The sequence below is a fragment of the Geotrypetes seraphini genome, chromosome 11, assembly GCF_902459505.1.
Source record: "Geotrypetes seraphini chromosome 11, aGeoSer1.1, whole genome shotgun sequence".
Lineage (NCBI taxonomy): Eukaryota > Metazoa > Chordata > Amphibia > Gymnophiona > Dermophiidae > Geotrypetes > Geotrypetes seraphini.
The window spans coordinates 127,236,268-127,262,651 of NC_047094.1; the positions used below are offsets into that span (position 1 = coordinate 127,236,268).

At 41.9% G+C, this 26,384-nt stretch overlaps 1 protein-coding gene across 1 annotated transcript in view; it reads left to right on the plus strand.

The window, feature by feature from the left end:
* Positions 1-23,240, plus strand: part of LOC117368881 (IgGFc-binding protein-like) — a 143,988-nt gene extending 120,748 nt beyond the window's left edge. The window contains exons 22-25 of the mRNA XM_033962625.1: positions 4,917-5,512; positions 6,062-6,629; positions 11,230-11,432; positions 22,882-23,240. Coding sequence (XP_033818516.1) covers positions 4,917-5,512; positions 6,062-6,629; positions 11,230-11,432; positions 22,882-22,887 — 1,373 coding nt within the window. The 3' untranslated portion in view covers positions 22,888-23,240. The remainder of the gene's footprint in view (positions 1-4,916; positions 5,513-6,061; positions 6,630-11,229; positions 11,433-22,881) is intronic.
* The last annotated feature ends 3,144 nt before the right edge of the window (positions 23,241-26,384 follow it).

Here is a 26,384-nt window from a genome sequence, read left to right on the forward strand (position 1 = left end):
ATTCTTTACCCTCTTCCCTTCACCAGGTATGCATGCCTGCAATAAATCTTTCCAGCCCTCTGTAGAGCAGGGGTGTCAAATGTCGGTCCTTGAGGGCCGCAATCCAGTCGTGTTTTCAGGATTTCCCTAATGAATATGCATAAGATCTATTAGCATACAATGAAAGCAGTGCATGCAAATAGATCTCATGCATATTCATTGGGGAAATCCTGAAAACCTGACTGGATTGCGGCCCTCGAGGACCAACATTTGACACCCCTGCTCTAGAGGATGCCAAGTCCCCCTTTTAGGGTCATCCCAGTTACCCATCTTCTGGATGACTTAGTCCCACCAGAGCATCATGAAGCTCTTTCTCTGGGCCTTTGGCTTGGATCCCTTCCATTCGTGGTACATTTCTCAGTTTTCGCTGCTCCTAAATGCACTTTCTCTGAAATTTCTCCTGGGCTGCCTGTAAATCAGATTCCAAAGCAATAATCTTGGGGCCTGTTTTACAAAGCCACGCTAACAGCTGCTATGTGGCAACAGCCCCGAATCCTTTTAAATCTCTATGGGCTTCGGGGCTGTTACCACGCTGCAGCCGCTATCGCAGCTTTGTAAAACAGGCCCTTAGTTTCCATTTCTTCTTAACACTTTTGCTTCTGCTTTAGAATGTGAATAGTCTTGTTAAGTTCTTGTAGTTGACTCATCTCTATCAATTTTTGATCATATTGGCAGTTGAGGGTGTCTCTTTCCTCCTTTAATTCCTCAATGGATTGCTTATAAAATCTGCTCTGTTCTCCAAAGCCCCTGGTTCAGCTCATCAACTTCCTTTTCCAAAGTGACTTATGAGGCCAAGACTTTATCATACTCAAATTGAAGTTCCTTGCAATAACGTCTGACTTGAAGCAACTCCTGGTGTAGTTGCCTTTTCACTTGATTAAACTGTTTAGAGCTTTGAACTGGCATTGTACCTCTAGCAATTGTTGAAATACCACATTATTTCTTTCTGTGAGATTGCCAATTTCATCCTCCCAGTTCCTTCACTACTTTGTGCAGTTCCTTAACAGCCCTGGTTAACTTGTTGTTCCTAGTTTCAGAGTCCTCGGCTGCACTCTTGTATAGGTTAGAAAGGTTGATGTGAGCATTCAGCTCATTCTGGAATCTCCCTTCCATATTTAAGTGTTGTTCATTTGCTTCCTTTAACTTTATAAAGCAGGTTCTCTGCCTGCTTCTGGAGATTTTCATTCAATAACTTCAGACTGTTTACTTGCTCTTCCAATCGAGTGAACTCTTTTCCTTTGTTCTCCAGACTACATTTTAACTTAAGAATTTCCTTTTCTTTTCCTCAGTTTATGATTTCAGTTCAGCATTCAGCTAAGTATTCTACCTCTGCAACCATTCTTTCTCTTGTTGAACATCCATATATATATTTTTTCCTCCTCCTCCCGGAGATGCATCTCTTGTAAATTCCTTTGGAGCTTGTTATTCAACTCTTCCAGCAGCCTTGGCTTGGTCTTCACTGCCTTAAAATTCTGCATTGTTTTATTTAGCTGCTCCTGCAGTCTGGTATCAAATATAATGTCAGCCCTGCACTGTTCCTGTCAATTCCTGCTGCATCTGTTCCACTTTGGCATCTGCAGCTTCTGCTATGGCCTGATAGTCATCACTGTGGACTGTGAACAGGATGACTTGGTCCTTCAACTTCTGGGACACTTGTTACTGCTGTATCTGCTCCTTTTCCATAGCTGTCAGCTGCTTCACTTTCTGGCCGCTTTCTCAGTGAGCCTGTTCTCTGTCTCCTTACAATGGTCAATAGGGACACATATCTCCAATTGCTCTTGCAATTCCTGTAAACTGTATTTCTAATATCTCCTCAATGCTTATCCAATGTAAACCGTACTTCAAATATCTCTTCTTTGCTTCCCAATAGAGGTCTCTTTACCCCTTCCTCTCCTCCTCCTCCTTCTGCTCAATGTCCTCTATCTCCTTTTTCTTAATCTGTTTGCTTAACAACCGAATTGTACTTTGCCTTGAACCTATTTAGACAGAGCTACTCTCAGATTGTAGATTAGATTAGATAAAATCTGGGACTCAAAACTTAAAGGGAGATAACTTGAACTTAGATGCACCAAACATGCTTGTTAAGCCTTAGTGGGCCACTGTGGGCCAATTTATTAGCTGATTTCCAAACAGCAATCAATGCTCAAAAGGCTTCTCATGCAAATGAGTTGAATCAGATGTCTGCCCTAATCCCTCCCCATCAGTCATTGGAAAACTGACTCAACACATGCGCAGAGCCGATAGGGGAATCCCGAACAGCTGAGCTACAGGGGAAGCCCTGAAGCAGCCTCCTGCCGTTCATCTGTTCAGAGCAGGAAGGTTTTTTTTTTTTTTTAATGGGTCACAGATGTGCATGTGTAACCCACACACAATATATGTCACCATCAAAAAAAAGTTGTGTTGGCCCCTTCCATGACACCTCCCTGATGATGACCCCTAACAACTTCCATTGGCTCCTTCATGAACCCCCCTTCACACACATACACACACACATGAACATTGCCAACACACAGACACCCTCCCACCGCGATCATCGTGGCCCTGCCACATATACCCCTGAAGATCTTTGGCAGGACAGATGCCCACTCCTTACTGCCACTGGCTCCCCCACATCCCCACCCCGCCCCTGTCTCTTTTTCTTAGCAGAGGATGCCCACTCCTTCCTGCCACTGTCACTGGCTCCCTTATGACTCCTCCGTGAACATTGTGACCACCCAGACATCCTCTCTCCTGCGAGACTCATGGCCCCAACACATACACCCTCTGAAGATCCTTGGCAGGAGGGATGCCCACTCCCTCCTGCCACTGCCACTGGCTCTCTCCACACCCCTGATCCACTCCATACCTTATTTCATTGAAAAAAACAGGAGAGATGCCCAGTCCTTCCTGCATCAGGTTCGCCTCTCCAAAATGGTATGCCTTCCTCTTCCCAGTGTATGCTGGAGAGTGGGAGGGGGGGTCAGTAGAGCTTTTTTTTTTTTTAAATGAGGACAGATACTGTGCATGTGTTAAACACACATAAACTGCAGAAAAAAATGGTAGACCTGTCGGTAATCTCTGGCCCTTAGCAGCCATCAGCAAATTTAAGGGATGCCCTAGCAATGTTATGGGCATTGATCGGAGGGCTCATTTTACTATCAATGGCCTCATTTTAATATTAATGGTCTCATTTGCATGGCAAAGTTAGCAAATGTATAAAAACACAGAAAACTACACAGTTTGCAATTGTGCACATCAGGTCTGCAAAATAGGTCATCACTAAACCATCGGAGAGTTTAATGCATCCAGACATGGGTTGTTAGAAGAGGTTAATTCAAATATACATGAGAATCCCACAACAAGGAATTATCCAAAGAGTAGAGGATAATGGAGGATAATGGGTCTCAGAAACCAACCAGGTCAGAGGGTCAGTGATGGAAATTGTGAAGTATTGAAACCTGGTATTGGATTTAATTCCTGAGCCTGGTTAATTTCTGAGACCCACTATCCTCCGTTATCCTCTATTCTCTGGATAATTCCTTGTAGTGGGATTCTCATGTATATTTGAGTTTGTCTCTGAACAATCCCACCAAGTATCTTAGTCCTTCTCATTGGTAAAAGAGGCTCCCACTGACAGAACTGAACCCAGATATTCAATGGGTAATGATCAGGTGGTCTGAAGTAAAGTCTGGGCAAAACCAGAACCTATCTGATTAGAGACGATATAAAGTCTGCTAAACTGCCAACTACCTAGATAAAGTTGCATCAGCACAAAGGCCGTCCTAGCTTTATCTGGATACTTATCAGATACTGGTCTGAATATCTTCAGTACTTGTTTAAGTCCTGGCATTACATTATTAATATTAAACATTAACATAGGCATTTTTATATATTTATTTTTATTACTTATATACCACATATATCCTAAGTGGTTTACATTCAGGTACTTTATCATATTTTCCTATCTGTCTCAGTGGGCTCAAACTCTATCTAGTGTACCTGGGGCAATGAGGGGATTAAGTGACTTGCCTAGGGTCACAAGGAGCAGTGAGGGATTTGAACCCACATCCTCAGGGTGATGAGGCTGTAGCTCTAACCCCTGCGCCACACACTCTCACTACTTTGCTTTATCTTTCAATTCAAAGTGGATCACATAATACTAACACAAGGTAACATCATGGACAAAATCCGGTATATAAATCTAAATCTTAGATTTATATACCAGATCATCGCTAAAGATATATCAGTCAGTTCTATACATTCCAATTTACTAGTCCTCTAACATTAAATATTTTTGGAACATCCATGTTTTCACTTGTTGTCTAAACAACTTATAAGATGATATCATTTTAAGTTACCTAGGCAGCACATTCCACAAAAGAGGACCCGGGTCATAATAGTCTCATGATGGGTCTCAGATAAAGTTGGAACATTCAGTCTAATTTCAGAACCTGATCTTAAACTTCATCTCGGAGTGTATAACCACAAACTTTTGACATATAATTTTGACATTGTACCAGTATCTGATATGGTCTGACACCAGGTATTACTCAGCCATGGAAGTTAGTGTTATTAAAAAAAGCACTGACCGCAGTGGGCAGAGTATTAGTCCCTGGACATTTAATTCAGAAAACTGCCAGATTTTATTTGTGTAAGGGCTGAAAATATATCAGAAGCAAATAATGTATTTGCCGACAAGCAGTAAATACATAACTCACTTTTTTTTAGGCTTTTCTTTATTATGAAAGGTGTCAGACCAAATTCAATTATCCAAACAGTATGTCAACTTATCTCAGCACAGCTAATCTTTTACATCCAGTGTAAATAAAGCTTTAAAACTGGCCAGAACCCAAAAGGATAATGAACTGCAGTAATCTAATTCTTCCTCTTTATTTTAGCTCTCACATGTTCCAAGAACAGTCACTATGAGCTCTGTGGGTCTGGCTGTCCCACCACCTGCCTTGGCCTCTCCCCTCCAGCTGGGTGTGATGCTCATTGTGCAGAGGGCTGCGCCTGCGACAGTGGATATATCCTGAGTGGTAATGAATGTGCTCTCGTCAAAGACTGTGGCTGCACATTTAAGGGATCATACTTCAGAAAAGGGGATGTCTTCTATCCAGATGGCCTTTGTGAACAGCAGTGCATGTGTGCAGATGGTGGTCTCATTGAGTGCCAGACATTCTCTTGTGATGCCAATGAGGAGTGCAAAGTGGTAGACGGAGTGCAGGGATGCCACCCTGTGGGTGTCGGAAAGTGTACAGCAGTTGGAGATCCCCACTACAGTTCATTCGATAGACGCCTTTTTGACTTCCAGGGTATTTGCCAATATGTTCTAGTTGAAGCCACGTGCAAAGACAGAGGTTGGGAGAATTTCTCCATAGTGGTAGAGAATGAGCCCTTTGGAACCAGGAATGTCTCAGTTATCAGTAAACTTTTAGTGTCCATTGATAAGACATCAATTACCTTTGAAAGAGGAAAAGAAGGGACAGTCTTGGTAAGTACAACCATAAATGTTTTAATTTAAGAAGCAATTGTATTGCTGTTGCCTTGATAATAGTTTCTATTTATGCATCGGTTTTGTTTGATTTCAGAAAATAATGATGGGTTTAGTTTTGTACAGTCCGTTCTCGTTATTCACAATAGTATAAATCCCGCAAAAGTTCATCAACCACAAAATCACGAATTACGAAACGCTACATCTATGAGAAAACAGATGTTAGGTTCCAGCAGCATATTTTGCACCTCAAAACTACATACAGTAAATAATGAATCCTGTAGGAAAAATAGGAATAGGTTCTTGCATGGGACAGCATTTGACAAAAATCATAGTAGAACATTTAGAATTTTGCAAACATGTTTTTATTTGCAGAACTACTATAAAAGTAATATTCTTAAACAAAATATTTGTACAGAATAGTGCTGGGAAATAACTACATCAATATACTGTATAGTATTGCAAGAACAGGGGTGATTCAGTCTAGGAAAGCTCATACAAACTGTGTTATTTATTCTGTACTAACATGAATTCTCCTTCTATGTGCAGGTTAATGGAGAAAAGTGCAATTTACCAGTTTATCTTGACAGCAGAAGGATTTCCATCAACAGAGAAGGGATCAATATAATTCTGTCAACCAAATGTGGTTTCATGGTACTATATGACACGATATACTATGTAGAGGTCACCGTCCCCAGCACCTTCAAGAATAAAACACGGGGGCTCTGTGGCAATTACAACGATGATATGACTGATGACTTTACCAAACAGGATGGCAGCATCACCCCAAATCCAGATGACTTCGGTGAAGACTGGAAGGTGAAGGGTAGTGGTGTCAAATGTGGTGGTTGTGGTGATAATTGCCCATCCTGTGACCTAGCCAAAGAACAAGAGTATGCATCTGAAAGCACCTGTGGCCTGATCAGAGATCCTGAAGGTCCATTCAAGGACTGCCATGCGCATATTAATCCTGAACCTTTCGTCACTTATTGTACATTTGACATGTGTGCTGTGAATGGTTCCAGAGACATTCTGTGTCAAAGCTTGCAGGCCTACACCGCTGCATGCCAAGCTGCAGGAGCAAGCATCAGCACATGGAGACAGCCATCTTTCTGTCGTAAGTTGGGCAAAGAATCCAGTTCTTAACAAATCATGACCCACTTCAAGTGCAATACTTGGTCTAGCACATTTTTCGTTCGTTAAACTGATCTGTTTTGGAAAGGGTGATTTGACAATGTATGGCCAAGTCTTGGCATCTGCTCAAATTTTTGCCACACTTTCAATTCTATTGTAACCCAGGAAGCAGAGGAAAATCTTGATAGTCCCTTAAGGTGTTGTTATTCTTAACTGCATTATTCCTAACTACTAATGTTGATCAGCATGAAGATTTATTAATATCACTTATTTTGCCAAGGAATACTTACATTTTTTGCATGAATATTTATTTTAAAAATTTCTATACCATTTAAAACTAAAAGGTTTACATGAATTACATACATAAATTATAAAAGAGCATAATAAAACCAACAATCCTAAAAACATATCTGCAAGATAGCAGCAAAAGCTTGAATAAAAAGATCATGAATAATTCTTCAGCTTAACCAGAAAAAAATTACTGACTAGAAAAAAGCATTTACAAATAATTGTGGCTTTAGCAATTTTTTAAACAGACCCCTTTCATGACAATTTCGTATTTGGCCAACAAAGGAGTTCCCTATTTTAACTCCTGCACAACAGAAAGTCATTTTACTGGATCTGTGTTACATTTTGCACATTTGGACATACATTATTAGTTAAGAACATAAGAATAGTCTTACTGGGTCAGACCAATGGTCCATCAAGCCCAGTAGCCCGTTCTCATGGTGGCCAATCCAGGTCACTAGTACCTGGCCAAAACCCAAGGTGTAGCAATATTCCATGCTACCAATACATGGCAAGCAGTGGCTTTCCCCATGTCTTTCTCAATAACAGACTATGGACTTTTCCTCCAGGAACTTGTCCAAACCTTTTTTAAAACCAGCTATGCTATCTGCTCTTACCACATCTTCTGCCAATGCGTTCCAGGGCTTAACTATTCTCTAAGTGAAAAAAAGTTCCCTCCTATTGGTTTTAAGAATATTTCCCTAATAAGAACATAAGCAATGCCTCTGCTGGGTCAGCCTGGGGTCCATCGTGCCCAGCAGCCCGCTCGCGCGGCGGCCCAACAGGTCCAGGACCTGTGCAGTGATCCTCTATTTATACCCTTCTATCCCCCTTTCTTCCTAGCATTTGTTTTGAATCTGTCCCCTTTCAACTTTTCCGAATGCCCTCTTGTTCTTTTATTTTTTGAAAGTTTGAAGAATCTGTCCCTCTCTACTCTCTCTATGCCCCTCATGATCTTATAAGTTTCTATCATATCCCCTCTAAGTCTCCTCTTCTCCAGGGAAAAGAGACCCAGTTTCTCCAATCTCTCAGCGTATGAAAGGTTTTCCATCCCTTTTATCAGACACATCGCTCTCCTCTGAACCCTCTCGAGTAACGCCATATCCTTTCTAAGGTACGGTGACCAATATTGGACACAGTATTCCAGATGCGGGCGCACCATCGCCCGATACAACAGCAGGATGACTTATTTCATCCTGGTTATAATATCCTTCTTGATTATACCTGTTTTCAGAAGTTCGTTTCTTTCCAAATGTTCATCGATGTTTTCTTTTATCAGTGCTTCTGCCATTTTCCCCGGAACTGAGGTGAGACTCACCGGTCTGTAGTTTCCCGGGTCACCTCTTGATCCTTTTTTAAAGATGGGCATGACGTTGGCTATCTTCCAATCCTCCGGAATCACTCCTGTTTTCAAGGATAGGTTGCAAATTTGCTGCAGTAGTTCCGCTATCTCCTCCTTTAATTCTTTCAGAACCCTTGGATGGATTCCGTCCGGACCCGGGGTTTTGTTAGTTTTTAGTTTTTCTATCTGCCTGCGCACATCTTCATTGCTCACTTCCATGGATGTTAATTTTTCTGCTTGATTTCCATTGAAGAATTGCTCAGGTTCTGGTATGTTGGTTGTGTCTTCGTTCGTAAATACAGACGAAAAGAACAAGTTAAGTCTTTCCATGACTTCTTTCTCCTCCTTCACTACTCCCTTCCTGTCTCTGTCGTCCAGTGGTCCCACCTCCTCCCTAGCCGGCTGTTTCCCTTTAACATATCTGAAGAACGGTTTGAAATTTTGTGCCTCCCTGGCTAGCCTCTCTTCATACTCTCTTTTGGTTTTTCGAACCACACGGTGACATTCTTTTTGATACTTCCTCTGCTCTTTCTAGTTCTCCTCAGTTTTGTCCTTTTTCCATTTCCTGAATGAATTTTTCTTATTGCCTATCGCTTTCTTCACTATTTGCACTCTTTTTGCACCCCTTTCTGAATCTGGGGATGTACAGATTTTGCGCCTCGCTCATTGTGTCCTTGAAAAAAGACCAGGCATGTTCTACCGTTTGGAATTTCTTGGAAGTGTTTCTAAGTTTCTTCCTTACCATCGAATGTCCCCTCATCAAATGTCCCCTAGTCTTTGTAATTTTTTGATGGAGTGAAAAATTGATCCATTTGTACCCGTTCTACTCCACTCAGGATTTTGTAGACTTCAATCATATCTCCCCTAATCCGTCTCTTTTCCAAGCTGAAGAGCTTTAACCGTTTTAGTCTTTCCTCATACAAGAGGAGTTCCCTCTCCTTTACCATCTTGGTCGCTCTTCTTTGAACCTTTTCTAGTGCCACTATATCTTTCTTGAGATAAGGAGACCAGAATTGAATGCAATACTCCATATGAGGTCACACCATGGAGCGATACAGGGACATTATGACATTCTTAGTCTAGTTAACCATCCCTTTTTTAATAATTCCCAGCATCCTATTTGCTTTTTTGACCACAGCCGTACATTGGGCAGAAGGTTTCATTGTATTGTCTACAATGATACCCAGATCTTTTTCTTGGGCGCTAACCCTCAAGGTGGACCCTAGCATCAAGTAACTGTGATTCAGGTTATTCTTCTCAATGTGCATCACTTTGCATTTGTCCACATTAAATTTCATCTGCCACTTGGACGCCCAGTCTTCCAATTTCCTAAGGTCCGCCTGCAATTTTTCACAATCTGCATGCGTTTTAACAACTTTGAACAGTTTAGTGTCATCTGCACATTTAATCACCTCACTCGTCGTTCCAGTTTCCAGATCATTTATAAATAAGTTAAATAGCACCGATCCCAGTACAGACCCCTGCGGCACTCCACTGTTTACTCTCTTCCATTGAGAAAAATGACCATTTAACCCTACCCTCTATTTTCTATCCGATAACCAATTCCTAATCCACAACTGAACTTTGCCACCTATCCCATGACTCTTTAATTTTCTAAGAGCCAGGGATAAAGGCATCACCATTTCATAATGATTGGGAGTACCAAATGCATTATAAATTACCCTTCTCTGGACATAAGAAAGGAGTTTGCTTAATTTTGGAGGTGCTAAGCACCTCATGGCTCTCCCAGAGTTGGCTCCTATGGTCAGGGAGTTTAAGGAAAGGGAGAGTATTGCTGTTTGTCATGGTGGGAGGAGGGGGTTCATGGTAGGAGGTGGTAGGTGCATCTGTTGCATCATCAGTGTTGAAGGCAAATGTTAACTTACCTGTAAGGTACCATTCACATCCATATTATGCCCCTTCTCTTATAGCCTAATGGTTAAAGAAGGCTGAGAACTAGAAAAGGCAGATTCATATCCCATATCCTTTTGATATTATGTAAGTTGCCTCATGTGCAAAATCAGATTGTAAATTTCTGGTGACAGAAAGATATCTATTGTACTAGAATGCAGCTCACCTCTAACTTCTGAGAAAGGTATAAGCTATATGCAAATTCCTTTTCATTTTGTGCCTCCTACTGCAGAAAGCGATTCCTGCACAAATTAGCATGTGGTGTTGTGGTGGAGTGGAAATTGTCACTGGGCTCTAAATCACATGCTAACTGCTTCCAACACTTTAGCAAGCAAGTCATCCCACCCAGTTGAATGTTAGAGCAAGGAAAAGACATCTGAGATATCCTTACCTTCACTTGTGATTTTATTTTTTAAATAATTTATTTTGGAATTTATATAGTACTTTATATTGGTGTACTTTACATAAAAATTACTTACAGAATCAAGCAGTAACTTGCCCTAAAGTTCATAGGGCCTGATAGTCATTCCAGAGCAGTAAGCAGTTAGCAAGCTTCTTCCAGTCATGGGCCAAAATAACCCTTGATACTGAATGCTAGGGCCTGCCTGGCTCATTGCATAAAAGTGAGGACTGTTTTTTTTTTTTTTCTGTCCTTACTTTATGCAACTGATTAGCAGACTGAATATTGCCACTAACCAGCTATATTGCCATTCCACCCACGCAACTCCCTCTCCCCCCCCCCCCCCCACGTAGCTGGATAGGGGATGGCCGGTTAGTGGAGATATTCAGTCCATTAACCAGTTAAGTGCTGCTGAATATCTCCAGATCTCCCTCACAAGCGATTTAAATGGCCAGGAGCCTCTCCTGGGCACTTAAATCACTTTGAATATCTACCCCTTAGATTTTAAATGGGCAACAGAGGTAGGTTTGACCTTTGCACCACTGGTGATAAAAAGCATGCCACCAATACAGCAGTAATAAAATAATGTGATTTGTGTAAATGTTTGCTTTCAGCTCTACACATCTTTTTCTTCTATTCCAGCTCTCAGCTGTCCTCTCAACAGTCACTATGAGCAGTGCACACGTACTTGTGATTTCACCTGTGCTGGCATTAATGGTCCCTCTACCTGTACTGGTCAATGCTTTGAAGGCTGTGAGTGTAACCCTGGATATTTCTGGGATAGGGAAAGCTGTGTGACTGAGGAGCATTGTGGCTGCATGGATTCAGATGGGAGGTATCTAAAGGTGAGTCAGAAGTACCTGTCTTTTGAAGCAGCAGAGCCACCATCCATTCTGAGCACTCTGCAAAAGTCTTTATCCCAGTCATTACTTACCTGTTATACTATTGCTCCCTGCTCCTCAGAGGTCTCCCACTGAATTATCTTTTTTCACTACAGCCTATTAACACTGCAGGTGCAAGACTTATCTTCATCTATTGTCTGCACAACCATATATGGTACCTTTTCTTGCTGAATCGCTACATTGGCTCTCCATTCACGTCCTCTTACAGCTCAATATTCTCCTACTTATCTACCAGTGTATTCATTCTGGATTCTCATTACCTGTCCTCTCCTATTCTTTATCCTTCTAAATTCTGTTCATTTTTCAAGCTGTTATTATCTGAGCCTCTTCTATCACCAATACCAAACTCCATGCCATCCATCTTGAAGCACCATGAGGATAGTTTTGTAAATAAGGTGTTAAAATTTACATGCAAAATATGTGCAGAGAAAAGGATTTGATATATCACTTTTCCTTGATTACAATCAAAGTAGATTACATATTATACGAGGGTGAAAAAAAAATGAAAAGCAATTGTTAAATTATGCGATAACCAGAACACTCGTACATTGCCTGTTGAATAGTTCGTTCACACACAGTGCAGTACTTGGCCTTAGTCATGTGGCAGCCATGAGGTCAGAAATATGGACACTCCATTACAAGCTTACACCATCAGAGAACAATGTGTATTTTGTCACCACTCTGCTGCCGGGTATCGGAACTCCACAGCACTACTAGTGGTTACACCTTGAAATTGCACGGACGTGTGACTCGGACTGGAGTCACCCTGCAGGATTGCACTGCTACCAATTTGACAACAAAATCAAAACACACCAATGGAGTTTAAATCAAAAATATTTCACTTTTACTTATTCTACATAAAAGTCAGTGGCTCATAAATAAAGATGAAAATGACAAAAAGCTAAAACTCCAGTAATGCAAAATACAACAGAGAGTCCAAATGAAACAGCACCAAAAAACAAGCAGTCCAAACTTTCTCTGAGTACTAATTTAGTCCCAGTTGCACCTGAGGTTTCAGCTCTCCTCAGAGCTAGCACCTCCTGCTCCCAAGCAGGTAGTGCAACAAACAAAATAAAGTTCAGGACACTTGTTCTCCAAACCACAGTGCTCAAAGTTAAAGCCTCCGGCAGCCTAAAATATCACTGCCAGGCAAAGGAGAGTGTCACAGGTTTTGCAAGACAAAAGCACAACTAATAGCTTTCAAAATTCCCTCTCTGGGTGTGCAAAACCTCTCCTCATTTGACACTCTCAGCCTTATAACAAACAACAAAAATTATGAGCTCAAACAATCAGCTCTCAAAACCAAACAGTTCCAAAAGACAAACAATTTCTTGAACCAAAAAAAACTCACTGCTTGCAGATAGTAATTAAGCCAACCTCCATAGCTTCTGGAAGATCTGCAATTGCTTCCACACAGCTCTCTTGTATTTCCATTGGAACTTCCGCTTCTAGCAAAGACAGCTCCTCAGCTTGCCCAGTCTCCTCCACTTCCATAAGGGTAGGCTTAGAGCACCTGCTTGACCCAGGGAGAAACTCATGGAGGGCAGGTTTGAACCTCCTCCCTAGCCGGCCTCCCTGTCTGATTTCAACTGCTGGCTTACATACTCTAGGGGCACGCCCTAATCTACTTGAGTCAGCAGACCTGTCTGGGGCTCTTGGGCTCTTCCGATGGTGACTCGTGTACAGATCACCTAACTCCTCCTCAGACAATTCAGACTCCCTCTGGTGGTCAAAGGAGAAATTGTCAGTCTCAGGAACCGGAGGGACCTTGGAATTTCCCTTCCTGGTTTTCATTTTTACTATTCCCCCTGACCTAACTGGGACCTTGGCAGGCATCATGTCTGACTGGTCACAATTTGTACACTTTCTTTGGGTAGTGAAACCTGTGGAAATTCTCCATCAGATATTGATTCATTATGGACATAGCACCATGAATCAACAAAAGGTTTATGAGTGGGTAAAAAGATTTAAAGTGGGAAGAACTGGTATAATCAATGAAGGTTGTTCTGGTTGCCCATCAACATCGAACTCAAGAGCACATTGACAGGGTAGATGCCTTGATTAGAGAAGATCAATGGATAACGGTGTCTCAATTGGCTGCAAATTTAATTATCAGCTTTGGATCTGCATTTGCCATAATGAATGATGGCATGGGATACAGGAAAGTCTGTGCACGAGTTCCCCAAAAGCTTACTGATCTGCACAAACAGTGTGTGGAGGTTGTGACCCAGTTCCTCAGGTGGTATGAATAAGATCCAAGTATTCTGGAGAGAATTGTCACCAGTGATGAGACATAGGTGCATCACTGTAACCAGTAAAGCAAAAGACAAAGCATGATGAAGTAAAGGAAGCGGTGCTCACCTGGCTTCAGAAGCAGCCAAAACTTCTTTTCTGCAGGAATGCAGAAGGTAGTTGAACAATGCAACAAATGCATCGTCTTGCATGGGGACTATGTACAAAAGTGATATGTTAAATTGCTCACAGATGTTCAATAATGTATCTACCTGAATATGAAAGAAAGTAGAAAGTGTGTTGACACTAGTCTGTGCATGTTGTGACATGTCTCAAGATTACTCAAGATTACAGTTACAGCTCAGTGTGAGTCTAATATTCCAAGAGATAGGATGTCAGGAGAGTCCTCATGCAAATCAAATAAGAAACTGTTAGATTGGGAGCACCATTCAGTGATAAAATTTCTCATAAAAGAATGGAAAAAGCCAAAGGATATCCATGAACACATGACTGCAGTTTATGGTAAGTCTACTCCATCATCCTTTAAAGTTAAATTTTGGAGCAAGCAGTTTAAGTAGGGTAGAGAGTCCATTTAAGATGATCCTCACACTGTATGTTACGCCGATCTTCAAGAAAGGTTCGAGGGGAGATCCGGGAAACTACTGACCGGTGAGTCTGACCTCGGTACCGGGAAACATGGTTGAGGCGCCAGTGGCGTACCTAGCATATGTGACACCCGTGGCCCATCATTTTTTGACACCAACCCCCATCTGTACGAAAAACATGATTTTTAGTAACAAGCCACACATCACACATGAGTACCTAGGAAAAGGCAGCATCTTACATACCACAGTGAGCAGTACAACATCAATACACCCACTGTAAAACTAAACACGCCAGACTAGTACAGATCAATCCTAACAGAAAACCATGTCTTTCGAACACACAGAACACAGAAAACACCTCCGCCTAGTATGGAATATGTCATCACAAACTAACCCCTCCCCCTTTTACAAAACTGTAGTGTGAATTCTGAGCATCAGAGCTGCTACCACCACAGCTGGCGCTAAAAAACGCTCTACAGTTTTGTAAAAGGGGGGATAAAATAGAAATACATAGACAAAGGTTAAATTGAACCAGCAAGAAGCTGGACTCTGCATACAATGCAACACCACAGAAACAGTGACACATGTCTCCTAAAGCAATAAATAAATAGAAAATTTTTGTTCTACCTTTGTCTTCTCTGGTTTCTGCTTTCCTCATCTTCTTGTTACTCTCTTCCTTCCACCACTGTCTGCTGTCTCTCTGCCCCTATATGGCATCTTCTCTCCTTCTACGACCCTTCCAGAAACTGTATGCCTCCCCCTTCCATCTCTCCTTTCACCCCCATTGGTCTGGCATCTCTCACCTCTCCTTCCCTGTCCCACACCTGTCTTCTGCAATCCCTTTCTTCCCTTATTTTCCTTTTCAATTTATTTTCTGCATCCATTTAGATTACGTTCTTACTACCCTCTCATCAATTTCCTTTTTTACTGTCTACCTACAGCTCACCAACTCTTTCCTTCACCCCTCCAGTATTTCCCTAACTCAATCCTTTCCCCCCATCATGTGCCCTCCTTTTATTTATCCCCTCCTTCCATCATGTACCCTCTTTCTCTACCCCTTCCATCTAGCTAAAGAAGCACTGCCTGGGCTTTGCAGTCCCCAGTTATGTCTCTAGCAGGATATATATTTCAAATCTGATATATTCCAATGACAAAATAGAAATAAAATTATTTTTTTCTACCTTTTGTTGTCTCTTGTTTCTGCTTTTATCTTCTTTTCACTCTTTTTCTTCCAGCGTCTGACCTGTCTCTTCAATCCAGCATCTGCCCGTTCCATCTACTGTCTGCCCCTTCCAGAAACTATCTGTCTTCCCCTGCCATCTCTCCTCTAGAACCCTCCCTTTGGTCTGGCATCCATCATCTTCCCTCTGATCTCTCATGTCTGGCATCTTTATCCTTTCATCTCTCTTTCCCTCCCCCCTGTGGTTTTTAGCATCTCTCTCTTCTCATTTCCTCCATTCAAATCTGATATCTCTGTCTCCTTCCCCGTTCTCTCTTTCATTTCTCATTTCCCTTTCCTTCTCTGGTCTTCCTTCTTTATTTTCTGCTTCCGTCTAAATTAAATTATTTCTTACTATGCAGTCCTCAGTTTCCCTCTTTTCACTGTGTCTACCCACAGCATGCCACCCCTTTCCTTCACCCCTCCACTATCTCATTATCTTCTTCCGCTATACAGCATATGTCCTTTTTCTTTATCCCTCCTTCTATCCAGTATGTGTTCTCTTTCTCCACTTACATTCAGCATTTGCTTTCCCTTATCCCCACTTCCATCATCTGCCCTCTTCTCTCTCCTCCTTTTCCCCACTTCCATCATCTTCTCTCTTCTCTCTCACCCTTCTCTCCACTTCCATCATCTGCCCTCTTCTCTCTCCCCTTCTCTCCACTTCATCATCTGCCCTCTTCTCTCTCCCCTTCTCTCCACTTCATCATCTGCCCTCTTCTCTCTCCCCCTTCTCTCCACTTCCATCATCTGCCTTCTTATCTCTCCCCCTTCTCCTCATCTACCCCGTCTCTCAATCTCTCCATCCACCACAGGTCCATCTCTCTCTTCCTCTCACCTTTCCGATTTTGGCAACCAGATTGGCAACGCCCCCCGCCCCGCCCTCGCGATGACACTTAAAATCGGCAACAGGCCTCCTTCTACCCCTGGCATCAACAGAACTTCAGATCAGCAATGCGGTGCTCAGTTCAAAGCTTCCCTCTGACTCAGCTTCTTGTTTCTGCCCAGGCAGTTCAGTCAGAGGGAAGCTTTTGACTGAGTACCGCGTTGCTGATCTGAAATGCTGTTGATGCCGGGGGTAGAAGGAGGCCCGTTGCCGATCTTAAGTGTCATTGCAGGGGGGGGCAGGCATTGCTGATCATGAATTGCATCGCGGTAGGGCTGCCGATGCCGCTCATTGCCACTGCAGCCCAGATGCTGCCAATGGCCCCAATGCGATCTTGCCAGCCCTGCACGGACCGTCACCATATGACCCGGACCTGGTCAGCTGTGCACCCCACCTAAGGCGTCCCCCTTGGTTCGCCACTGAGAGGCGCTGATAAAGGACCGCATCATTGATCACCTTGACAGACACAATCTAATGAGGACCAGCCAGCACGGCTTCAGCAAAGGAAGATCTTGTTTGACGAACTTGCTGCACTTCTTCTAGAGAGTAAACAGGCAGAAAGACAAGGGTGACTCTGTCGACATTGTATATCTGGATTTTCAGAAGACGTTCGACAAGGTTCCGCATGAATGACTACTTCGAAAAATTGTGAGCCATGGAATCGAGGGTGAAATACTCATGTGGATTAAAAACTGGCTGGCGGATAGGAAACAGGGAGTGGGGGTAAATGGACAATACTTGGACTTTAAAAGCGTCATGAGTGAAGTGCCACAGGGTTCGATGCTTGGACCCGTGCTCTTCAATATATTCATAAACGATCTGGAAATGCATACGATGAGTGAGGTGATTAAATTTGCAGACGACATGAAGTTATTCAAAGTAGTAAAGACGCGGGAGGATTACAAAGACCTGCAATGTGACATAAACACGCTCGAGAAATGGGCCGTGACATGGCAAATGAGGTTCAACGTGAATAAGTGTAAGATGATGCATGTCGGTAACAAAAATCTTATACATGAATACAGGATATCCGGTGAGGTACTTGGAGAGACCCCCCAGGAAAGAGGCTTGGGAGTACTGGTCGACAAGTCGATGAAGCCGTCCGCACAATGCGCGGTGGGGGCGAGAAGGGCAAACAGAATGCTAGGAATGATTAAGAAGGGGATCACGAACAGATCGGAGAATGTTATCATGCCGCTGTATTGGGCCATGAACGCCCTCACCTGGAATATTGCATCTAGCACTGGTCACCGTACATAAAGAAAGACACAGTACTACTCGAAAGGGTCCAGAGAAGAGCGACTAAAATGGTTAAGGGGCTGGAGGAGTTGCCATAAAGCGAGAGATTAGAGAAACTGGGCCTCTTCTCTCTTGAAAAAATGAGACTGAGAGGGGACAAGATCGAAACATTCAAGATAATGAAGGGAATAGACTTAGTAGATAAAGACAGGTTGTTTACCCTCTCCAAGGTCAAGATCTGTTGAGCCTCCATCTTGAAGGTGACTCTTAACACACATTAGCATTTCCAAATGCTCTAAATGTAAACGGTTCCTTTGTTTAGTCTTCAAATTGTGCCACTTTTAAGGTAGACTGGCATGAGAGGAGGTGATGCCAAATCATGTCAAGGAAAGGATTTAGAAATAGAAGAGAGCATAAGAAATGTTTGGAGGAGACAATTCATTTTTAAAATCACAATAAATAATTAATATATTAATTGCAGAGTTAGAGTAGGGCTGCAAGTTAACTGCAGTTAAGTGTGTACCATATACTTTATAAAATAGACATGTACATCCCAACTCTGCTCCTGCTCTATACGATATCCATGAAAATGTCTACTTATGGCTTGCATAGATATATGCACTGTTTTATTATAACTAATACAGTACTTTTACACATATATAATGCCAGACAATTTTATTTATTGTGATTTATTAACCACTGTTTCATGAAGAAATTCAACCAAAATGGTTTACAATATTAAATAGTAATCAGGTACTCTTAAGTATTTTCCTTATCTGTCCCAGCAAGCTCAAAATCTAACTGTTGTACTTGGGGCGTGGAGGGTTAAGTGATATGGCCAAAGTCACAGGAAGCAGGCTAGGATCTAACTCAGGACCTCAGGGTGCTGAGGCAACAGTCCTAACCATTAGGCCACTCTTCTCCACTCCATTTAGAACAGCCAGAAAATCCTTTATAAAATTACCTCCAATAAGAAGCAGACCATTGAAGATGCTACTTCCAGCTGGTGCAGGCCTTCTTCCCTCTGTTTTGGCCAGCCCACCAAAAACAGAAAGTTGCATCACAGGAGGTAGGCTGGTCCAAAAGAGGGAACGGGACCTGTCCCAGCCAGAAGGAGCATCTTCCACACTTCTAGCTAGAAAGGCAAGGTTTATAGTGCATTGGAGGGAAGGTAAGGGGGGTGGGTGGAGGGGTTGGGAGAGTGCAAGATATCAAGCTTCCTGATGTGGAGAATAAAAACAGGGGCTGGGAACAGAGCAAATGTGTGTAACAAATGCATTTAGGCATGTGAGCTGAAGAGCATAAGTTTATGAAATGTACATATGCTATGGCTCATTTAAGACATGACTGGAGCCAGTGGTGTAGCTAGGACTGAATGAGCCTCAGGTGGAAAATTTAAGATGGGGCCCCCTATAATACCATCACTGCCAAGGTAGTGTGGATGTGGGGAGGAGGAGTGTAAACCCCTGCAGAGTTCAGGTAAACAAACCTTGCAAAAGCAAACACACTCTACACCTATATAGAAAACCTGTCATAGTTATAGAAACTGAAATACAAGAATTCAGAGATGCACATTGCCCAAAATGGACACATTCCAATTAATACATTCAGAAAAAAAATCATTTGGTCTACCTTTATTGTCTGAATATTGTTTTTGTTTTCTCGGTTTTTCTTCTTAACACTTTTCAGGGTCTTCTGTCCTTTTGACATTTCCTCTGTGTGTCCACTATATCCATCCTATCCAACATCTTACCTCTGTGTCCCTATCCTCTTCTCCTCCCCTCCAATATCTAGCATTGCCCCACTATGTTCCCTGTCCCTTATGCTTCCTCCATGCCTTGCATCTTGTGTCTATGTCCTTGTTCCTCCCATGTCATCTCTTTTCTCTTCCTCCTACACCTTACCCTTGACCCCCCCCCACCCCAATTTCTCTTTTTTGGTCCCGCTCTCTGTCTCTTTGTCTTCTCTCCATTTTTCCCATGAATCCAGAATCTCTTCCCCCTCCCTCTCTCTCTTTTTCCACTTCACCCCCTACCCCATTCATCTGTCTCCTGTTGCTTTCTTACCTATACGAGTCTGCCAGCACTTTGTCCTCTCCCCCACCTCCTTATGGGTCATTCATCTCTCTCCTACCCCCTAAAAGGTTAATGTCATCTTGTAGCCCCACCAGCGTGGTCCTCCAGAGTCATGGTGGCTGACCGGCAGAGGTAGCAATGTAAATACTTCTGCCTCATTGGGGCCTTCTCTCTGTTGTTCTGCTCCTTTGATTTCACTTCCTGTGGGTAGAACAATAGAGAGAAGCCGTAGCAGAGCCGGGTGCAGGCAGAAGTGTTTCATATTATGCCGAACAGCTGCAAGGACTGCGGGACTTGGCAGAGGGGGAAAGGCCTCAAGCTGATACTCACCCGTACAATAGGAAAGATTTGATACTGATACCTGACACAGCGGGAGGTGTCAGGAAGGGAGACAGGTAAAAATGGGATGGAGAGCAGGTAGTCGTGGGCAGCCCTAGACATAGCTACCACTGAGTGAACCTGGCAAAATGTCTAGGGCTGCCCACGACTTAGCACTGTTATGTTGGAAATTTAAGGCTAATGAGTCACATGGGATGGGGTAGTTCCACCAGGCTTTTAATGTACTCATTTCCATAAATCTTGTATGTACATGTGATTCTTTTGCAGTCTAAATGCAAGCATTTATTCCAGCTGTACTGCATAACTGATATAAATGCCCATGCCTTAAATATAGGTACATTTCCAGCCACTTAATTCTAGCATTCCATAAGAAAAGAGACAGCCAGGTGCCTCCTCACAGAATTACCCTCAGAGGGGGTAACTGTATTGTTTATTGTTTAATTAGTTTCTTGATTAAACGCTTTATCGATTCTGCAAAGCGTTGTACAAAGCACTTGATAAAATAACATTGTAACAAACAGAATTATCATTAAAACAAACTTTTTTAAAAAAAAAAACGAAAATACAAAATTATTAGACGAACTACAACACGTACTAGGTTAAATAAGGACGCACTAACAAACGATACATGAAGGAAAAAGGGAGGAAATACAATAATTATAGTAAATGAGAGAGACATTAAGGGAAAAAAACAAAAGGGCAGGACTTAATGGAGAAAAAAGAAGGAGAGAAAAGGGAAAAGAAAAGAAGAGAGAAAAAAAAAAATGATGAAATAACCACTTCAATTAAAAGCATCTTTAAAAAGGAAACATTTTAAGCTACTTTTAAACGTTTTTAAATTATTTTCTGTTTTTAGATAAAGCGGAAGAGCATTCCAAATAGTAGGAGCTGTTACAGAGAAAATAGAGGTTCGACGTGTACCGATTATTTTTAAGGAGGGGATATTTAAATTGGATTGGGTTATGGATCTTAAAGATCTTGGTGGATCATAGGGAATCAATATTCGATCAATAAAAGCTGGGGAATTAGTCTGCATAGTTTTAAATGTCAAAAGGGCAATTTTGTAAGTTATCCTGTGTGAGATGGGTAACCAGTGGGCATCTTTTAACAGAGGAGTGACGTGGTCATACTTTGTTGCTCTGTAGATTAACTTAATTGCCGTATTTTGAATTAGTTGCAGACGTTTCAAATCTTTGTGATATATACCTTTTAAAAGTGAATTGCAATAATCTATTTTTGAAATTATGAGTGAATGGATCAAAATGTTGAGAGAACTGGTTTCAAGAAAAGGGGTCAATGATCGAATCATTCTTAGTTTGTAAAAACAGTTTTTAACCAGAGCACTTATTTGCGGTCGGAAAGTAAGCTTGTTATCTATAAGGACCCCTAAAATTTTTATAGTTGAAGTTGTTATGAGTGGTATGTTGTCAATGATAATTGGGGAAATTAATTTAGCTCCCTCTTTACCAGGGAATAGAAGAGTATTTGTATAAAGCTTACACACAGAAATGGGCTTTTATAAAATTGTGTAACCGTGTGTGTAAAAAGTATGTGCACAGAAGTGTATGTTTATTTTTACGCCTTCTCCCCTGGCTTATATATACGGTGATTAAAGTGGTGGCCAAATTGTTTAACAAGCCAATTGGCACCAATAATTGGCCACTAAGAAGCATTTTTTTGGCAATAATTAAAATTCACACGCACAGCTTTGTGAGCTTATTCTATAAAGTGGTGTATTTAAATTCTAATGCATGGATCTCAAAAGGGGCCATGGGAGGGGCATGGACGGATCACAGATCATAGAATACACCTGATCTGTGCAGAAGTTAGGCGCAGGCATTTACAAGATGACGGCAGATAAGGGCTACAGCCCATCAAGTCTGCCCACACCATTGACCCACCCTTTTAAGTCTACTGGCCCCCTTAAGTCAGATCATACTGCCACTCTACTGACCCGCTCTATTAAGTCTATACCCTAGTGACCCTATTCATTGGTATGACCCTCGCAGGGATCCCACATAGGTATCCCATTTATTCTTGAAGTCTGGGATGCTGCGGGCCTCGATCACCTGTACTGGAAGCTTGTTCCAATGCTCTATCACTCTTTCCGTGAAGAAGTACTTCCTGACATCTCCACGAAACTTCCCCTCCCCTGAGTTTGAGCAGATGTCCTCTTGTGTTCGAGGGTCCTTTGAGAAGAAAGATATCATCTTCCACCTCGACCCGTCCCGTGATGTACTTAAATGTCTCAATCATGTCTCCCCTCTCCCTACGCTCCTCGAGAGTGTAGAGCTGCAATTTGTATATATTCATTCGCAGGATCATAGTCTGGGTGGTGCAGAGGTGGAGTTGCAATATACACACAACATGTAAAATGTAGTGATATATGTACATACTTACAGCAAGTTTGGAGCAGGTTTAAATTTGTACGTTGGCATTTGGACACTAATGGAGCTGGTTGTGGAAGCCCATTTGTATAAAAGCACATTGAGGCATTTGTAAAATAGCTTTAAAAGACTGCATTAGTTCCGGGTCTTCAAAGTTAGATGTCCCATAAAACAGACCCATACTTTATTACAGATTTTTGCCAGCATTCACTTCTGACAGTTGCATATATCCTCTTTAGTGTGTGCGAAGCTATGTAGAACAAAGAAGGAAACAGGTCAGGTGGGGATTTACTGCCTCTTTCTCTCTCTCCAGATATAGAGGTCAAATGCCTGTCAGTTTACTGCATGCACACTTGGACTTGTTGTTCTGATTTAACTGTCCTCTTTTTTTTTTTTTTTTTTTTTTACAGCATTGAAACACATCGAGTGTACAAATCTACAAATAATGAACAAACAGATTATTAGAACTGAACTTATGATTTGCTTAACCAATGTTCTGTAAGCCTGGCATTATTTCACTGAAGCTCTTGCTACTACTGTGAAAAATTAGTTTATGACGGCCATTTTAAATATTTCCTATTCTTTCAATTGTTCTCCTTCCTGTAAAACACAGATTTTCAATTACGAGTGGTTTTTTTTTTTTTTTTCCTTCATTGCTTGATTTTGTTTTGTTAAATATAACATATCTGCGTGCCATTATAATTGTTCAGCCTAATTAATATGATACTTGTTTGTGTATGCAATAAATGATTAGAAATATATAAAATTACAGAGTTGTATTTTTTTCTCTTTATTTCTATGTTGAAAGTCCTCTGGATACGTTAAATTATAGAAAGAGTTCTTCTCCCTCTCCCCTTCCACTAACCAGCTAAAAAAAAGTTTTCCTAGTTGCTCCCTACCCTCGATCAACAAAACTCCTTCAGAGATTCCCCATCCATAGACACTGATTGACAGACAAGCGGTCCTATCTATTCCCCATCCACAATCCCAGATCAAAAAAAGAGCTCTGTACTGTTCTCACAGCACATATTCCAGTGTACTACTAAATGGCATGCTTAATCAGCTCAACATCCATAAGAAAAACTTGCTATTTTAATTTTCAACTGTTTTATTACAAATAAGCAAATAATCATATCTCCCCTCAACCGTCTCTTTTCCAAGCTGAAGAACCCTAACCAAGAGGAGTTCCATTCCCTTTACCAAATAAGTTACTCTTCTTTGAACCTTTTCCAGCGCCACTATATCTTTCTTGAGATAAGGAGACCAGAACTGAATGCAATACTCCAGATGAGGTTGCACCATGGAGCGATACAGGGGCATTATAACATTCTTAGTCTTGTTAACCATCCCTTTTTAAATAATTCCAAGCATCTTATTTGCTTTTTTGGCCACCGCCGCACATTGTGCGGAAAATTTCATCGTATTGGCTACGATGACACCCAGATCCTTTTCTTGGGTGCAAAAACTAATTAGAGGCAGATGATGGGAAGGGGACTTAAGAGAGAGGGAAATGGGAAATTTTGCAGGACTTGACCAATTGCACAGAGTCAGAAAGCTTGGGAGAAGAGCCAAGGCTTTATTGCCACCTTAAAGTGTTTGAGAGAGGTCAAACAGTACCTCAGTCTGTACTGATGTTCAGTGGCACTAGCCAGTTAAAGTGTCGCTAAATATCAGTGGCAGCCAGTCAGTAGGATTTAACCAACTAGGAGCCTTTCTACTTGGTTAGATGTTGCTAAATATCTAGCCCAGGGGTACCCACAATTTTGGGCTTGTGAGCTACTTTTAAAATGACCAAGTCAAAATGATCTACTAATAATAAAATTTTAAAAAACACAAAGCACACTGTACACAGAGAAAATGTTAATTATCATTTATATTCCGGGTTTTAAAAAAAAAGAGGTCAAGGCAGATGACTCTATGCAATGTCACCTCAGTAACAACTATACAAAAATAGACAAATATACCCCTTCCCTTTTTACTAAACCACGATAGCGGTTTTTAGCGCAGAGAGCTGTGCTGAATGCCCCACGCTGCTCTCGACGCTCATAGGCTCCCCACGCTAAAAACCTCTATTGCGGTTTAGTAAAAGGGGGCCATAGTGCAAAATATAAACAGCAGATATAAATTCTCAAAATGGACACATTTTGATCACTAAATTAAAGATAAAATCATTTTTCCTACCTTTGTTGTCTGATGATTTCATGAGTCTCTGGTTGCACTTTCTTCTGACTCTGCATCCAATATTTCTTCCCTTCTTTCAGCCTGCTGTATGCTTCTAGACCTCATTCCCTCTGCCAACTTTTTCTTACTCTCTCCCTGCCCCCTCCCCTTTCTTTCTTCCCGCCTGTCTTTCTTTCTGTCTCCCTGCCCCCCTTTCCTTCTGTCTCCCTTCTTTATTTCTGTCTCCCTGCCCCCTTCTTTCTGTCTCCCTGCCTGCCCCCTTTCTTTCTTTCTCCCTGCCCTCCCCAAGCCACTGCTGCCACCATCGTGGAACAGACCCCCAAACCACCGCCACCTCAAGCTCTGCCTGCTTCCTGATGCAGAAGCGCCGGGCCGGACCAGCCTTCACCCCTGACATCAATTCTGACGTCGGAGAGGAAGTTCCAGGCCAGCCAGGAGGTGATTGGCTAGCCCGGAATTTCCTCTCCGACATCAGAATTGACATCGGATGGGGAAGGTTTGGTCAGCGCTGGGAAGCAGGTAGAACGCAAAGGCAAGGGTGATCGACTCACGTTGCCTTCGCGATCTACTGGTCGATCGCGATTGAACTTTTGGGCACCCCTAATCTACCCAATGTAAGCATGCATATCTAAGCTGTGGGAGCAGAACAATTTCGCCCACTTACTACTTATCCACAACCCCTAACATACAAAGAAGAACTCTTCTCGCTACTTCCTATTCCCATCTTTAAAATTTCAGATGACAAGAAATATTCAAAGTAGTTAAAACACAATGGGGAGGAGCTGCAGGACTGTTCTAAACTGGAGAACTGGGTGTCTAAAAGGCAAGTGAAATTTAAGGCAGGCAGGTGCAAAGTGATACTCATACATAGGGAAGCACAAATTTAACAGCTGGCCCACAATGAGGCTCCATACTAGGTCTCAATTGTAAAGAATCTTGGAGTCAGTATGGAAATCCTCAGCTCACTGTAAATCAACAGTCAAAAAAGCAGAACGAATGTTAGGAATTGTACTTGACTATTATGTGCAGAATTGTTAGTCCCATCTGATAAAAGATAGAGCAAAACAAGAAAAGGTTCCGAGAAGGGCAGCTAAAATAATAAAAAGGACGGTAAAGATAAAGGGGTTAGGGCAGTTTATAAAATCATAGAGCACAATTCAGGAACAGTCATTATATAGAGAAGTGTTCTGTTCATGAATTTTCAGCTATTTCTAACTGGCTGGTCATTCAAGGTGATCAAGTTCAATTGTGATAAATGCACCACTAATGGCCATGCACTAATTTTAAAGTTAGCACATGACCATTAAGAGGGAAAGCCAAACTGCAGCCATTTTAGAGCTGCATTAAAAAGTGGCCTCGGAGTATGGGAAATCCATGAGGCAAAAACAGCAGGGCCACTTTTTATTGTGGCTTTGTAAAAGGGCCCCTTTGTCTCATGCTGAAACTGAGGGCATTACCACTCAACCACAATAATAATAATAATAATAATAATAATTTTATTCTTATATACCGCCATACCCGGAGAGTTCTAGGCGGTTTACATCAGTTACAGTAGTATCTGCGTTGACATGCAGATTTACAAACAGGTTGAACAATTTTAAACAAGTTATCAGCAGTATACAATTTATCAGGTAGAAACAAATGTAAGAGCGGGGTTTACAGCATTTTATCATGTAAAGACAATTTATCCGATGTAAATAGTTTATCGGATATAAGCAGTGTTAATCGAACT